We start from the raw sequence: 13,983 nt of genomic DNA on the forward strand, positions 1-13,983 counted from the left end.
AGGGCAGGGATATGCTGGGGAGAGGGTGCAAGGCCGGCGCTGGGGTGACCCCTGTAACCCAGCGGGGGACAGCCTGACACCCCCAGACCTGCTTTCCAGGCTGGATCCAAGCCTCTGCTGCTCTGTTCCCTTGGAAAAAAAGCTCTGTCCTTGCCTGCACAGCCCTGCCCTGCCTTCCCCCGAGGAAGGAAATCTTGGAACAGGAGCTGGATGGGGGAGAAGGAGCAAAGGAAGGTGGCAAGGGAGAGAGGTTGTGCGAATGGGACAGCCCAGGGGAGAAAGCCTGGTGCAGGCAGGGGAGAAAGCCGGGTGCAGGCAGGTGATGTGGGCAGGAGGAGGAGCGCTCAGCTGAGGCACAAAGATGCTTTGGCAGCAGATCAGTCCTGACGTCACCCCGGACTTTCGGTTTCTTGGGAAGTGACGAAGCTGGAGCCTCAGATCTTCCGGCATGGCTGAGACCATGGCGGAGCCACAGTCTGCAGCAGACAGCCCCGACGAATTCTCCATCTTCATTAACACTTGGTTGGGCAAAACGTTTGTAGTGCCAGTGTCTCTGGATGACAGTGTGGGGGAGGTTAAGGCCAAGCTGAGCGCACAGGACTCCTCCCTGACCCACGAAAGCGGAATGCTGCTCTACCACGGCAGACAGATGGACGACAACCTGACCCTGCGACACTATGAAATCACACCCAAGTCCTTGTTGTACTATAGACGAATACGTAAGTGCAGGGTGGCCCGGGGGAGGTGGGTGAGGATCCTTCTGGAGGTGGGAGAAGGGGAGTGGGTGTACATCGGGGTGTCTCCTGAGGAAGGACCCTGACCAGGACCACAGGGAGGAGCCTCCGCAAGCAGGAGGGAAGAGGTGAGGTGGCTGCAGCTGTGTGAGCACCAGGGACCTGCCAGAGCACACATGCACTGGAACGTGGGAGGAAGGTGAGGGCCCAGGGATGCACCTATGCAGGAGGAAGGCAGGAGGAAGAGGAAGGACTCTGCTCCTGGAAGCTGAGCAAGAAATCTGCTCTCTGCATGGCAGCAGGGAGGGATGGGGAGGTAGAGGCTGGGACCGTGTTCTCAGCCCCTTCTGGGACAGGCAGCTGGGTAGGATTCCTGGTGCCCGGCAGCTTGGTGCGAGTGGGCACAAACTGGCAGGAAGAGGTTTCACAGCAAAAGCGTGAAGAAGAGGAAGAGGATGGGCAGAGGACGGGATAACCATCTGGACATAACCTGACTCCTGATCTCTCCTCTGCTTTGTGTTGCTGTTGCAGTGCGAGCTGGCGGTGAACCTGTCAAACACGAATCTTTAGGTAATGCCCTGGTCCTCACTGACAACCTGGTGCAGCGGGGCTGGTGGAGCTGCATGGTGATGAGCATAGGCCCTCAACTCACTGCATGGTGGTGAGCGTGTCCCTGCCACAGTTCGTGGAGAACATGGAAGTTGCGGTAGATGTGGGAGCATGCAGTGGTATATGAGGGGACTGGTGCAGCTAATGGGATCAGGAAGGTTGGGTGAAGGCTGCTCCAGGATGGCTTCTTCTCCCAAGCATGAGGCAAAAATGACAGTGTGTTCCTCTTGTTCCAGCCACAGACTTACCCCTAAGGAAGCTGGTGGCAGACCCTCACAAATCTCTGACAGACGAGGCGTCAGGGAGCGGAGAGGTGAGGTCTCGCAGGACACGATGCCTGAGGCTGGGGTGCCTGAGCGAGGAGCACCACGGGGCTGGGGAGGAAGGCACGGCTGCAGCGCGTGGGCTCACAGCCGGCCATGCGGATGGGGGGTCTGGCGCTGCCCATCGCCACCGCAGCACCACGCCGGGTGGTGGGAGCTCGTGGGTGCTGCCGTCGGTCCCAGGAGAGGGACCTCACCCTGCCAGCAGGCCAGGTGGGCACAGCTCCTGCACCAGCCTCTTTTCTCCCTGCAGGAGCAGGGAGCAGGGCCAGCACTACACCTGATGCTGGGCATGTTGCTCATGCTCTCAGAAGACCTCTCCTCCTGCCTCCGGCAGGCAAGCACAGCTGTAGGGGAGAAATACAGCTTGTGAGTGCTTTCCCTATGTTCTGCTCTGCAGGAGAGCTATCTCCAGCTGGACCTGGACCCACCACAGCAGGGAAAATGCTGGCGCTGCGTTGGGGAGGTAAGGGCTTTTGCTGGTCCTGGCAGGGCACTGTCACACCCGAAGGAAGTGGCACAGCAGGGAGCCTGGGACTGACCCTGGCTCTCACCTGGGTGGCTGGGTGTGCCTTCAAAACCTGTTATTCGCAGCAGTTCTTCATCCTCCAGAAGACTCCGGTCCCTTTTGCTACACTAACTCAGCACACGCTGCCCCAGCTTTCAAGCTCATGGGAAGACAAATTCCACTTGCTCGCATCACAAATTTATTCTCGCTGCTAAACGTTTTGTCTGCCTGTGGCCACTGTCCTCTCCGCTGATACACCATAGCAGAGAGGGAACAGCCCAGGCCTTAGTCACAAGAAAGTCAGCAGCCAAGAATATTTTCTCTCAGGTAACGGAAACTTTCCTATCTGGAATTCCCATTTGCAAAATACATTCTAAAAATCAATGGGTGAAACATGTAGTTTGGAGCGCCGGGAGCTGCTCTGTGTGTTCACCCATTATCTTTCCTGCTGATGCATGGGGGATGCACAGACTAACCGATGCCTTCCCCACCCGGCACCTACCCAAGTGGGGCTAAGTGTTCAGTCCTCCTTGCTGTGCCTGCACACAGGATTTCTCTTGGGCTCCCCTACAGGTATTTGCATTGAAGAGGTCACTGAGCCTCAGACATGGCCAGTGCTTGTTTTGGATCCCAGGACAGGGTTGTTGCCAGTCAATTATTTTTCTGGCCTCTTCACTGATGAGGGTGATGCCTTTCCGGGCACCAGGCAGCAGCTGCTGATCCGCTGCTGCTGCTTGCAAGGCTCCAAGCTCCCATGCCAAGCTGAATTGTGCTTCACTGTAAATCCCAGCACGCCTCCTGCAAGCAGCACCCAGTGTGCAACACCCCATTCAGTGGCAAACTGGCCACACTCGTGTTGCAGGTTCTTCCAGAAGTGACGCCGGAGATAACCCAAGACTTTAAGTGCCGCACCGTGTACCGGTAAGAGCTGTCGGGTGAAGCGGGAGCACCTTCCAAAAGCCCTGTCCCAGGTGGCATGAGCCTGTCATCCCTCCCACCTGCAGAGCTCACCTCCCTGGTGCAGGCATCTTCCAGTGCTCCATCACAGGCCTCAGCTTCAAGGTGAAGTCGGCAGTGACCATCACCTACAGATACGCCACCTGGGCCAAGTACCTGAGTGAGGCTAACCAGCAAACGTGGTCGCCCGCTGGACCCCTCTTCCACATCGAGGTGCAGCCCGGGGTTGTGCAGTCGGTGCGTCTCCCCCACTTCATCTGCCTGCCAGGTACAGCAGCTGCAGGGACCTGGGTCTCCCAAGCCACCATCCCTCAGCCTGTCCGCCCCGGGGACGTCTCCAGCTCTTTGGAGACCTCTCTCCAGACAGGGCCAAATTCTCCCTTCCCTCTGAGGTCCCCTGTACTCCCTTGTATTCCTCTGCTTTGCTTTAGCATCCTTCATCCTTCTCTCGCTTTCTATCAAGGCTTTGCAGTGGTGCCCTCCCCAGCTCTTGCTCCACACCACCAGCCCCTCCTTACCCACCCTCTCCTCCCAGGTGCCGTGATGATACCTGGGCACTACACCAGCCCAGCTGCAGATCAGCCCCTGGGCTCCCCCAGAGAGTTTCTCAGTTCTTTGCATCTATGGCAGCTGTGGATGGCAATGGCCATCCCTGCTCTGCTCCACCAGGACAGGAGCCGGCCAGCTGTGCCCACCCACAGGCTGGACCACCCCAGGGTGGGATGCAGTACGTCAGAACTGGTCCGGGCAGAAGAATAAGTGGAATGAAATTGTCCATTTTCACCCAGGCAACATGAGGAACCACAAGGCTTGGACCTGGGTCCTCTGCCCTGCAGTGCTCTTAATGAGCTGCTATTAATGAGCAGATATCGTGGTTTAAACCCAGCCAGTAACAAAGCACCACGAAGCCTCTCACTCACTCCACCCCGCTGGCCACGGTGGGATGAGGAGAAAATATAAAGGCAGGCTCATGGGTCGAGACAAGGACGGGGAGGGATCACTCCCCACTCTCGGTCACGGACAAAAGACAGGCTCAGCTTGGGGAAGAAACAAAATCAATTTAATTTACTACAAATCAAATCAAAACAAGGATAATGAGAAGTAAAACCAAATCTTAAAACACCTTCCCCCCACCTCTCCTTCCTTCCCAGCTCAACTCCACTCCCAGTTTCTCTCCCTCCTCCCCTCTGCCGCACAGGGGGATGGGGAATGGGGGTCAGGGTCAGTTCATCACACCTTGTCTCTGCCACTCCATCCTCCTCAGGGGGAGGACTCCTCGCTCTTCCCTTGCTCCACCTTGGGGTGCCTCCCACGGGAGACAGTCTTCTATGAACTTCTCCAACGTGAGTCCTTCCCACGGGCTGCAGTTCTTCTCGAACTGCTCCAGTGTGGGTCCCTTCCACAAGGTCCAGTCCTTCAGGGACCACCACAAGGTCCAGTCCTTGAGGGACCACGTGCTACAGTGCCGGCTTACCAATGGAGTGACAGCCATCTTTGGGGGCATCCACTTGGTCTGGTGTGGACTCACCCATGGAGACACAGCCACATTTGGAAGCATCGGATTGCTTGGGTTCCTCCCTTGGCTGCAGGTGGGTATCTGCTCCCCTGCTCCCCTCCATGGGCTGGGGGGGGAAAACAGCCTGCCATCTCACCGCAGGCTGCGGGGGCATCCCCTCCTCGAGCACACCTCCTCCCCCTCCTTCCTCACTGACCTCAGTACCTGCAGAGGGGTTCCTCTCACATTCCAATCCCATTACTCACTGCAGGTTCCCCTCTTAAATCCGTTCTCCCGCAGGTGTTACCACTGTTGCTGAGGGGCTCGGCCTGGGCCAGGGGCATGTCCGGCTTGGAGCCAGGGCAGCTTCGAGCATCTTCTCACAGGATTTGGCCCTGCGGCCCCCTCCCCACTACCAAAAAACCCCGCCACACAAACCCATAACAGCGCAGAAGGAGCATCAGCACCCGCAGCTGGGCTGCAGAGCATGCAGAGGAGTCCCAGTCCCTGTGGTGGGGGGCCCTGACACAGCCACTGGGTGTGCTGGCCGAGGGACTTTTCCTGGCAAAGCCACGTCCTCTTCCGAAACAGAGCATGCCGCAAAAGGAGTTTCTTGTTGCATGGCTCCATCTCCTGCCCAGAGCCTGGCAAGCACAGCCATGTTGGCCGAAAAGTGGCTCTACGCACTCTTCACTGACATAACCTGTGCTAAGCAAAAAGCTGTAATTGTATTAATCTGTCAGGTTAATAGCAAAGCATGCTCCAGAGATATTCCAGATGACTAGGCACCAGCAGAGCTCTCTGACCCAGTCGTCCCTAGGGCATGTCACCTCGGGATGTTTAGGCTGCTCTGGTGATCAAAGCAACGGTCTGCCAACCTGGTACATGGTGGTGTGGCACTTGTACACAGGATGCTGCACGGATGCAGTCTGACAATTTTCACAGTCCCAAGCTGCCACGTTCAGATTTGCAGTTTTCTGAGCCTGCAGGAAGACTGCCAAAGGCCTGCAACTCCCTGCTAAACCCCAAAAGCCCAGGGCACACATGGGACCTAAAGCAGAGCATGTCATCAAGTGTGGGTGCATGTCTCCTTTCTGCTGCTAAAGACTTAAAGAGAAGGAGGCAGCCTGAGAGGGTGCCAGGATGACTAAACAGAACCTCGTTGCCTTTGCTGTCTCTTGCAGAAGATGTAAATACCAGACTGTTCTCCATTGCCCATTTTAAATCTGGGACGATGATCCTGGAGAGACCGACCAGACTGATTGCTTTCTCTGCTGTCCTGGAGAATCCCAGCTTCTCACTGCTTGGGGTGCTTTGGAGGAGGTTACGTTCAACCTTAAATTCATTCCCTATGCACTCCTCGGTGCTGATCTTCCAGCAGCTCAGTGCTGCAGATACAACTCTTCACCTCTACCTGATCCCAGATGACAATTCTGTGAAGCAGGTAAGATGGAGGGAACTTGACTGTTAAAAAAGGGTGACATCTGGGCTGGCTGCAGTAGCAGGGGCTGGATTTGATAAGCTAGGATGCCTCCCAGTTTTTCTGCCACCAGCCTCTGATTCACAGACGGTCCTGTGCCCCCATCTCCCACCGCAGGACAGCATCCTTGCCCCACTCGCCTGGTTCACAGATGCCTCCAGGAGTTGCTCTCCGTGTTTTCAGCTGGGACAGCATGTCCGAGCATGAGCAAAGCCATGGCACAGGATGCTCTGCAACAAGGAGCAGATGCAGGACTTACTGGCCACTGCCAGCCACAGCAATAGCTGGCTGCATACTGACCGTTCTCCTGTTGTGTGCAAGCCCTTACCCTCTTTCACAGAGTGACAGTGCATTACCCTGCCCATGTTCCTGCCTGCACATGGTAGGTTCCTGCCTGCGCTGAGTGGGAGCTGCCTGGCCCCTGAAGCACAGCACTGCCTGTAATACACACTCAGCGGTCTGTTCTGACTGGGTCGATCTCTTCTCTTCTTGACTTTCCGAGCACTACCTCCAGTTCAAATCTCTTTTTTTTTTCCTGTCTCAAAAGCAATGCTTGATGTTTACAGGCCATTGAAAAACAAGAAATGAATTGGAATTCAAAGCTTATTCCCAAGCCTTCTCCATTCAGCCCTCTGTTCTTTGGCTGCTTTTACCAGGTGACCAGTACAAATTCCGTGGTGATAATGCCTGAAGTAAGTGGGATTGCTCCCTTTTCTTTTTTTTTTGCAGTGAAATAGAAAGTACAAGAAGTCTCTGTCTTCAGCCATATTCTGCTACCAGAATCTGCCTTACTAGGTCCCAGAGGCAGAGGTGCAGGGAGCTATACTGGTTACGAGTGGCAAAGGTATTTCATGATACACATCCCCAGAAAGAGCACAGAGCACACCTCAAAGCCCCAGAGGGACTGCGTTTGTTTTTCCTTATGGCAGAAGTCATAATGTGGGACTTGCTCGACTTACCATAGCTGCATATCAAGAAGGAATTTCAGAGGTGTTGACTCAGGTGTGGTCCCAAGTCCTTCATCTTCATCTCCTCTGCAGTGAGTTTCCTTCAGCCCAGGAGCAGGACTGGAGAGAGACTTTCTCTCTATGCCATGATGTGACATGACTTCTTTCTCTATTGAAACTCCATTTGAGGATTTCTGATTTTGAGCACCATGCCCTGTGGCAATCAGATTGCAATGGCTGGGAAAATCTAGGAAGATTTGGCCATTTAGTCCTTGTGGTTACTTGTTTTATACAGGCGTTTGTGACATCCTGAGAGCAGCTGATGAGAGTCCAATGGCACGTTCATCACTGGTTATGAAAATCTCCTTTCATGGATGTGCACTGCACCATAATCATGAAAAGGGAATCAGAAAAACTTAGGTTGGATGGGACCTCAGGACATCTATGGTCCAACCTCTTGCTCAGAGCATGTGAATTTTAAAGTTAGATCAAGGTGCTCAAGGCCATTTCTGGTCAAGGTTGAATATCTCCAAGGATGGAGATACCACAGCCTCCCTGGGTCTCTAGTCCAGTGTTGTAACACCCTCATTGTGATTTTTTTCCCCTATTATCTAATTGGAGTTTCCCTTGCTGCAGCCTGTGCCTGCTGCCTCTCTTCTTGTCGCTGTGCACTTCCAGGAGGCTGGCTCTCTCTTTTCTTTAGTCCCCCTGCACATTGTTAAAGACAGTGATTAGTTCTCCCTGTGACTTTCTCTTCTCCATGTCGAACAAATCCAATTCCCTCTGCCTCTGCTTGCATATCATGCGCTCCATCCTGGAGCTGGCCTTGCTCCAGGTGGTCCATGTCTTTCTTGTATTAGGAAGCCCCAAACCCAGTGCCCAAATGCAGTCTCACAAGTGCTGAACAGAGGGAAAGAATCCCTGACCTCGCTGTGCTGGCTGTGGTCTTGCTAATACAGCCCTGGTTGCAGCCAGCCTTTGCTGCCAGGGCACACTGCTGACTCCTGTTCAACTTGCATGCCCACCAGGAGTCCTGAGTCCTTCCCTGCAAAGCCGCTTTCTGCATCCACCCAGTGCCCAGGCTCTTTTCTGGTGTGAGGCTATTCCATCCCAAACGCAGGACTCTACATTTCCCTTTGCCAAATTGAATGAGCCTCCTGCCAGCTAAGTTTTCCAGCCTTTCCAGGTTCCTCTGAATGGCATCCCTCCCCTCCAGTTTATTCAGCATTCCCTCTTGCAGCTACAATCCTGCTACTGAGCTAAGTGCAGCCCCAAACAGCTGGGGCCTTCAGCTTGTTTGAGAGACAGTCTTAAACTGAATCACGAGGTAGGGTTTTGGTTTCCCACTTCCTGGAATGACCAGGTAGTAACTGGGCACTCTGCCTTGGAGAGCAGTTGTAGAGATGACAGAGCCAAGCTCTCAGCAGTGTCAGGTAAAAGTGATAAAAGCCATGACTTGCAACGTGGGAAGTTCAGGCCAAAAGTTAGGAAAAATTTTATCACTTGGTGGAGATGCAGCCATCAGGGAAGGTTAGAAGGTGGTGATTCTCTGCTCTTTGAGGTTTTCAGTACTTCAGCTAGACAAAGCCCCAGCTGAGCAGATCTAGACTTGACATTGGTCTATCTTTGAGAGGTAGGTCAGATAAGAGACTCCAGAGGTCCTTTCCATCCCAAATTTGTGATATTGGCAGCATAGCAGAGCCCTGATGTGTGCATCTTCCCTTGTCTTTCCTCTTGCTGGTATGGCCAGGAAACAAAGCATCATGTATGCAAACTCACTGCAGCTCCCCATGGTGAGAGAGACTCAACTTGCTTCTTACCTTTACAGGCACGCTTGCCGTTTTGCTACAAGAGTCCAAGGGAAGAGCAGCTCTTTGTCGAGATCTACATCAGGAACATGGCAGAGGAAATTAGGTTCTCTATGATAGACACACGCAATGACACCGTGGTCTGGAGGGCATCACTGAGATCAGGTAGGAACAGCAGGTCTATCTACGGTCTCATTTGCCTTAGCAAAAGCAGAGGTGCACCGCTCAAGCAGACCTCATGCATTTTGTGGTCACACTTGTCCACGCATCCTGCAGGGAAAGCAAACCCTGCGTATGCAGCAATTGGCCACTGAAGAATAGGGACCTGAAAGGACACCCCAATGTGAGTAGACCAGAGGGTCAGATTTAATGTGGAGTTTCAGATGCTGGGGTTTAAGAGAGCATGACAGCACTATCAGTGTCTCTCTGTTCTCTTGGCTACCGTTTGCATAGAAATCTGACTTATTTTTAAAAGTCCATTAACGTAATGAACACCCATGGACACACTAGTGCAACCACTGTGCGATGCAGAGGAGATAAGGAGAATTTTAGTGAAAATCAACGTTTTAGGTGCACCCAGCTCCAGAGCAGCAGGTTCCTAATCTCTACACCTCTCTGCCCAGCTGCTGCCAGGTCAGCTCAGCAGCCACCACACATACCATTAACTTCATGTAGCAACACCCACCCGTGGGGTCCTCTGTGGGAAAGCTTGGCAGAGGAGCTGTGGGCAGCAGCATGTCACAGGCACAGGGTATGGTACTGCTCAGCGTGCCTTGAGACCCCTTCTCTGTTAGTCTAATCCAGCACCCCCTAAAAGTAACACCTACAACCACGCAGAGCCCAGGACCTTTTATTGAGTTCTCCACAGATGGGCAGGAACAGTAGGAGGAATGGCTAATGGCTTCGTGGAGGATTAGGCACCTCAGGAAGGTGGTGTGGAAGATAGGGCACCATCATTTCAGTGATCTCTCTCCTTTCTCTTTCAGGTGATATTAATCCTCCTGCCTGTGTCTCCAAGACCTTGTCAGGTCAGTACAGTGTTTCAGAGCTGCATTTATAGAGTCTGAATCTATTTCTTTGGAGCTCACCATCCTCTGGTATAAAGCAGATATCAGCCTCTTTTCCCATCCTTATGATAGTTTCTAGACAAAAAGCCTTGAAAGGTGCAACCTCAAACTTTTATTCCCACATTGCTGGCAGCAGGCTCTGTGCCATGCTGGTGGATAAAGTGGGATAGCGCGGGTGACCCTCCAAACTAGTTTGCCTTCTTTGGGGGCAGACATGCTGTTGTCACAGAGAATGAGCTGCAGCTAGTACAGTTCACAGTCCATAAATAATATTTCATTGGAGTTCTAGTAAGTGGTACAGCTGCTGCATCGCATACAGCCAGCTCAGGGGCTGACGGCCCCTGTGCCAAATGGGAGCATTTTTCACGGGAGTAACGCCTCTGGGAAGGAGCTTGCAACCAGGCATTGGCAGGAGGGATGGCAGGGCCACCTTTACAGCAGCTCCAGGACTTTCTGACCAAACGGCTTTGCTTCAAATACAGTAACAACAACATGCTGCCCAGCAGTTCTGTAGTTTTTGCCCAGCCTAATTTCTCCAGGGCTGCAATACTTCATTACCTCTTGCATCTCGTCTTACTAATGAAAGGCCAGATCCAAGAAGACACCCAGGCAGCTAAGCCACAGGTTGAGGCAGATAGGCCTGGCTCAGACAGACACAAATTTGGACATTTCAGCATTATTCTTTTTCCTTGCCATGCATGTGGAGTCACCACACTGGCCTACAACCTGCCTGAGCGCACCAGGAAAGCAGGGTGGCAGATGAGAGCAAGGACAGGACAAGGGGCAACGGTTTTAAACTGAAAGAGGGCAGGTTGAGATTGGATATAAGGAAGACATTTTTTACGCTGAGGATGGTGAGCCATTGGAACAGGTTGCCCAGAGAAGTTGTGGATGCCTCCTCATTGGAACTGTTCAAGGTCAGGCTGGATGGGGCTTTGAGCAACCTGGTCTAGTGAAAGATGTCCCTGCCCATGGCAGAGGCGTTGGATTAGGTGATCTTTAAAGGTCCCTTCCAACCCAAACCATCCTGTGATTCTAGGAGATGTCCATCTGGGTGCCCACTTCAGCCTCGCCTAGGAGGACTGGGTGGAGGCTTGGGAGGAGAAGCCAGGCAGTGCTGGCCACTGCGCTGACCCACAGCTTGCTCAGCACCCCACTGGCGTCGGCTGCCTTTCCAGGCTCTGTTTCTTTACAAACCGCTTGCAATCCTGTAAGATTTCAGAGCTTTGAGAGACCTGTGCTCCGAGTTAGGAGCTCCTCACCTTGCAGGGCGAGAGGCAGGATGGTAACTTCATGCCCAGACACAGTAGGGATCCCAGAGGGGACAGCTGCCAGCAGCTGATGGGGGCTGCCACCGACCTCACCTTCCCCAGCTCTGACTTCATGTTCCCGTCCCCTTCCTTGCCCTGCCTCCAGTGCTCCCACCGCTGGTGCAGCAGGTGCCCATCCTTTCTGGTGGAGGGATAGAGACACGTGGTTGTGGGACAGGGTGCATAGCCATGGTGTCCGCTGGCTTAGGATGCCACATACCGCAGCGTGGCACTCACCTGTGGCTGCCGGGCTGCGTGCAGCACAGTAACATGGGCTTGGTGTCTGCTAGGCGCAGCCTTCCTGAAGAAGCACAAGACCAAGCTTTGCGTCAGGATGAGGCAGCTCCCAAGCATTCTGCTACACTTACGGGATGCAAACATCATCAACAGCGATGAAGAAGAGGAGGTGCAAAGTCAAGTTACGAGTCAAAGGAGGAACAAAGTTTTGCTGGAGCTAGCTGAGAAGAAAGGGCTGGACGCCCAGGAACAGCTCTACCAGATCCTCCAGATGAAAGACCCATACCTCATCGCAGACCTGGACAAGTCCAGCTAGACTGCTTTTGCTCCCATTGCTTAGCTTACAGGAGCAACAGAAAGGCAGTCGGGTCTACCAGCATGTGAATCTCAACCTTTCAATGCAAAATCCATGGTGCAAAGCAGCAATAAGCCTTCTGAACCACCCAGTCTCAGGCCTGCCTCACTTGGCTGACTCAGTTGCCAGCAGCGGACGACCAGTGTCATGTCGGCCACTGGTGAGAAACTGATGGAATGAGACATTGGTTCCCAATCCAGTGCCAATACCTTGGACCTGTCTGCCTCCCTGAGACAGGGCCTCTGCAGCTGCTGGCAGAGGAGCTCCCATCACAAGAGGTACCTCCAGCTCAGCCTCCTCATCCTCGGTGTCCATGGGCACCTCTTGCAGCTGGAAGAGGGGAGCTGCTTTACCATGCAGAGCTGTCTGCAAAGGCTTGTTCTCATGCGCAAGCCGCAGCAAACTATAGATTTTGATGTGAACCCATATCAACATCAAAACTTCCCCTCGTTTCCCTCCAGCCTAGTTTACCCAAATGACCAAAATTCTCTGAAGGAGCAAATGACCATCCTGACCCCAGCAGTAGCTGGGTGAAGGAGCCCCTCTGAAAGAAGCCACAAAAAATAGCAAAGATAAGAGATACAGGTTCATGCATCTTTAGGGAAAGTCTGACTGAATAGCAGCTGCTTTATGTTCAAAAGAAAGCTGGCAGATTATTTTAAAATTACGTTCTTTGCATCCATAAAGTCCGTTCCTTTCTGGATCATGTGGTTGCCTTCACTGATGGCATCCTCCTGCTGTTGAACACACCAGTCAGGGCAGGAGCATTCTGCTCGGGTGTCCAAAAGAGATTTTTTGGGTCCAGCTCAGGTGAAATTCAGACTTGCCTAAGTGGAGACAGCAACTTCTCCATGGCTTTGTGGGGTGGAAATGAGACTGCTGCCTTAAGTATTGTTTTATATTTATTCCTTCTCTTGAACACCTGGAGAGCACATTGCTGCTGAAACCCGCTATAAGAGTGTGTCTCTGCTCCGTTAAGGGTCAAGGACCTTCAAGGCGACCAGGGATAATACAAAAAGGAGGAAGCTGGGAACAAGACCATGCAGGGACACAGACCTGACTGCCAGATGACAAGGGAGGCAGCAAAGGGGACCAGTGATCACCACTCACACTAAGTCTTGGGCTATCCAGAAACCACACTGGGGCTGGTCCTTCCAGGAGGACCAGCCTGGGCTTTGCAAGTGCTGAATGTGCAAAGGAGGGGGACCCCGACACAGGCTAGGGGTGGGGATGGGGGGAATGGACCTGTGGGGATGGGAAGGGGAACCAGGAGGAACAAAGTGAGGGGAGGCAGAAAGGGGCCACTGAGGTACAAACTGGGGCTGGTTTGGCTGCGCCCTGTGCCTGGTCACCACAGTTTGTCCCATCTTTTTATTTTTTCTTATTAAATGTTTTCTTAACTATTTCTCTGCATCATCTCACTCTATCCTGCGGGAGTGTGTGCTGCAAGGACCAAGTGTCAGCTACTGGTGAGACCTGTGTGTGCATCAGGGGCTTTGGTGTCACCTGCTGGGGTGAGTGGGGTCCCAGTGCAGTTACTGGAGTGGGTGGGGGGGTCTTTAACCTCCAGCCACGGGGTGGGAATGGTGTCCCCAAAAGTAGCTACTGGGGGCAACCGGTGTGAGGCCAATGAGGGGCTCTGTGCAGCTGGAGCATGTGTCACAGCCTGTGTGTCTGGGCGGGGGGGGGGGGGCAAGAGTATCCCCCCCAAACCGCGTGTGTGTGTGGGTGTGCCTGTGCATTCACCAGCAAAATTCAGGCTGGACCAGCTGGTGAGTCAAGGACCCCTGGGGTGGGTCTGAGCCTGGGGTGCAGGCAGGGGTGCCAGGGGGACAGAGGGGCCACGCCGGTGCTCGGGGGACCCACGAACGTGCGTGCGCTTGTGAAGTGCGTGTGCCTGCACTTGTGACCTCCCGCCTCTGCCACCGCAGGGGAGGAGGGGACGGGGTTGGTGTGTGATGTGGGTCCCGCGCGTGGGTGCTGATGACGGCAGCGCCCTGCCTGTGGCCGTCCCTGTGTCCCGTGTCTGCGTGCCCACGCGTGCGTCTCTGGGACACGCGCTCAGCTTCGCTGCCGGTTGAATCCACAAAGGAGAAATCCCCCAGCCCAGGCAGGGACCCCGGCTCCGGGCGGGGGGATCCCGGCGGGTGGTG

The 13,983-nt window shown here is 53.9% G+C and overlaps 1 protein-coding gene across 4 annotated transcripts; it reads left to right on the forward strand.

Moving 5' to 3' along the window:
* Positions 1 to 310: 310 nt before the first annotated feature.
* Positions 311 to 13,233, forward strand: LOC115346362 (caspase recruitment domain-containing protein 8-like). 4 transcript variants are annotated; one of them, XM_030026326.2, is made up of 12 exons: positions 323 to 719; positions 1,266 to 1,304; positions 1,580 to 1,656; positions 2,067 to 2,132; positions 3,037 to 3,095; positions 3,179 to 3,399; positions 4,499 to 4,720; positions 5,811 to 6,070; positions 6,673 to 6,798; positions 8,882 to 9,026; positions 9,848 to 9,889; positions 11,529 to 13,233. In XM_030026326.2, exons 1-12 carry the CDS (start codon positions 449 to 451, stop codon positions 11,789 to 11,791), a joined length of 1,791 nt encoding a protein of 596 aa, XP_029882186.1. In that variant the 5' UTR covers positions 323 to 448; the 3' UTR covers positions 11,792 to 13,233. The 4 variants fall into 4 exon arrangements, 3 of the variants coding, with proteins under 3 accessions (XP_029882187.1, XP_029882186.1, XP_029882188.1); XM_030026327.2 differs by lacking the exon at positions 6,673 to 6,798 and having other exon boundaries at positions 318 to 719; XM_030026328.2 differs by lacking the exon at positions 4,499 to 4,720 and having other exon boundaries at positions 325 to 719.
* The last annotated feature ends 750 nt before the right edge of the window (positions 13,234 to 13,983 follow it).

The sequence above is a fragment of the Aquila chrysaetos genome, chromosome 9 (assembly GCF_900496995.4).
Source record: "Aquila chrysaetos chrysaetos chromosome 9, bAquChr1.4, whole genome shotgun sequence".
Taxonomy (NCBI): domain Eukaryota; kingdom Metazoa; phylum Chordata; class Aves; order Accipitriformes; family Accipitridae; genus Aquila; species Aquila chrysaetos.